This window comes from Asparagus officinalis, chromosome 5, assembly GCF_001876935.1.
Source record: "Asparagus officinalis chromosome 5, Aspof.V1, whole genome shotgun sequence".
Lineage (NCBI taxonomy): Eukaryota > Viridiplantae > Streptophyta > Magnoliopsida > Asparagales > Asparagaceae > Asparagus > Asparagus officinalis.
Genome location: NC_033798.1, coordinates 79618061 through 79620345, shown reverse-complemented (window position 1 = coordinate 79620345; position 2285 = coordinate 79618061). Strand labels below are relative to the sequence as shown.

At 35.4% G+C, this 2285-nt stretch overlaps 1 protein-coding gene across 1 annotated transcript in view; it reads right to left on the bottom strand.

Moving 5' to 3' along the window:
* Positions 1 to 1706, bottom strand: part of LOC109842059 (interactor of constitutive active ROPs 1-like) — a 2849-nt gene extending 1143 nt beyond the window's left edge. Inside the window, 3 exon segments of the mRNA XM_020410976.1 lie at positions 2 to 84; positions 175 to 228; positions 1606 to 1706. Coding sequence (XP_020266565.1) covers positions 2 to 84; positions 175 to 188 — 97 coding nt within the window. The 5' untranslated portion in view covers positions 189 to 228; positions 1606 to 1706.

Sequence of the window (2285 nt, the reverse complement as noted above, 5' to 3'; positions counted from 1 at the left end):
ACGCCGTTGGCTTCGGAGCAGACGGTGGTTTTGAGGTGGAGGGGAACTCTAGGGGACTGCTGCCTTTGAGGCATTTCTGATCCTCTGTGTTCAAAATTTTGGATCAAAGATTGGTCAAATGAATGATAGAGGGTATAAATAAATTGGTTGGGTGGATTGAAGAATGTAATGTACCTTGATCTAGGCATATTGGCTCTTGTCCTCGTGTGAAGAGTTGTTGCAGTCAATCTGGCGATCAAACACAAAAGTGGGGAGTTATATTTTGAATCAACAGCTAAAGTTTAATACAAAATGAGAGCTTCAGTTTTCAAGTACGATAACTGAAACCATAAATCCCAAAACTGTTATCAAGTATTTTAACTCAATTTTCAATATAACATCATTACTGCTTCTACTTCTTTCCCTTGTGAGCTATACTCAAGTATGAATATACAACAGCAATAGTCATGCAAAAAAAAAACCAATAGAGAGAATACAATTTGTCAAATGATTGTGATATTAAAAAAAATGCATTAACTTGAAAATTTTCAGGCTGCAAAAGTGACTATCAAGCTTGACAAATAAGTTCTCTGGGTCTCACGAATAGAAACATTACTCGCGTCTCACATTCTAAAAAATCAATTTTTCTTGGTTTAACCCCATTGAATTTTGGATCCCCCTAGGAACACTCTTTTTGTTTACCTAGCAAAAGCCCTTGAAATCTGTTTAAGTCTTAAATTTTTTTGAAAAACCCACAACTATCTGTAGAATAAATTAGCTAAAAAGCTAGAGAACAAGAGAGAGATGGCTCTCTAACCCAGTAAATAAAATAATCCTATCAGATTCCAGTTCCAAAGATGAATGCAGCGTTCGTTTCCTTCTCTTTCTTCCAATTATTTTTCTAATGCCAAAACCAGCCCCCATTAACAAATCACACGAGTCAAAGCTCTCTCAATTGATAAATGCATAAAGGAGTCAAATCAGGAGCCAACATGGGTAGTTCCGAGTAAAAACAAAAAAAAAACAAATAAATTAGCTGGTTATTGATTAGTATAAAAGCAAAGAATCAATCTGCGGAGTACATATTAATTGTACAGTTAACTTCGAGAATACTACAAGAGAACGTTGGATTCTTCTGTATCTCATATTTTAACCAGTAATGCACACAAAAAGATGTTACTCCGCCAGTATAAGATTCTTCTATATCTCATATTTTTTTTTCAGAAAGCTGAAAAATCCTAATCGAGGATGGAAACATTTTGACCACTTTCACATCTTAGTAACTAATAAAGCACATTTTCCCACCGTTTCACATAATAAAACGCCATTTTGATGTAGTAACTAATAAAGTGGAGATCCATCAAAAATATGATTATACGTCATGAGAACGTATCAAAAGGACACGAAGCAAGAACAAATCAAACTACAAAAGAAACAAAACAAATCAAACAATTTCACGAGATCACATCCCACGATCATATACATAATGGGTTTACTAATCACAACAGCTAAGATGAAGTAACAGGGAAAAAAAACTAATTATATGAGGAAACTAATAACATTCCCAAAAACACAAGACCCATAAAGGAATAAAGGGAAATTAATAATTAAGCAATTATAACTCACCAAATTTGAAATCTCCAACCATGAACTTCAAGCTCAGAGAGAGAGAGAGAGAGAGAGAGACTGGAAACGGAGGGGGAGGATTTCAAAACATAAAGGAAGCGCTAGGGGTAGCCTACACGCGAGTAGGTGCACTGGGTGCTCTCATTGGGAATCCGCTGTCTTACTTTAACAGCAAACACGTGTTGAAGTATCCTAACTTGCCCGCGTAAAAAAAACTCCGAAAGTAACCTACCGCAGCTATTTTATCCATCAACATGTTTGCTGTTCGCGTGCAGATAGCAAACTCTCTGTAGTGCTCCCTGTACACTTTTGAATTAAAGTGGCACTGGAAACAGGGTAGAAGGACAAATGGGTAATAATTACTGATTCATTTTATTTAACTATATTTTCCCTATTTATGTTATGTAGCTGCTTTTTCCTTGAAAGCAGACGAATGTTTTATTATGACTTGATATATATATATATATATATTCTTTCTCGCCCTATTATACACAAGAAAGATGAAGCGAGTGCTAGAAATCGGAGTTTGGGTTGAATTGAATTGAATGATGTGGGCTCAACCGATTTGAAAAGTTTGAATTGTTCTCGAGTTGTTGCTCTATTTCTGTCTGGTAAAATTTGGAGAAAATATCTCCTTTTTTGGATTTTCGAGGATATTCTATTATATTCACCGGGTAATT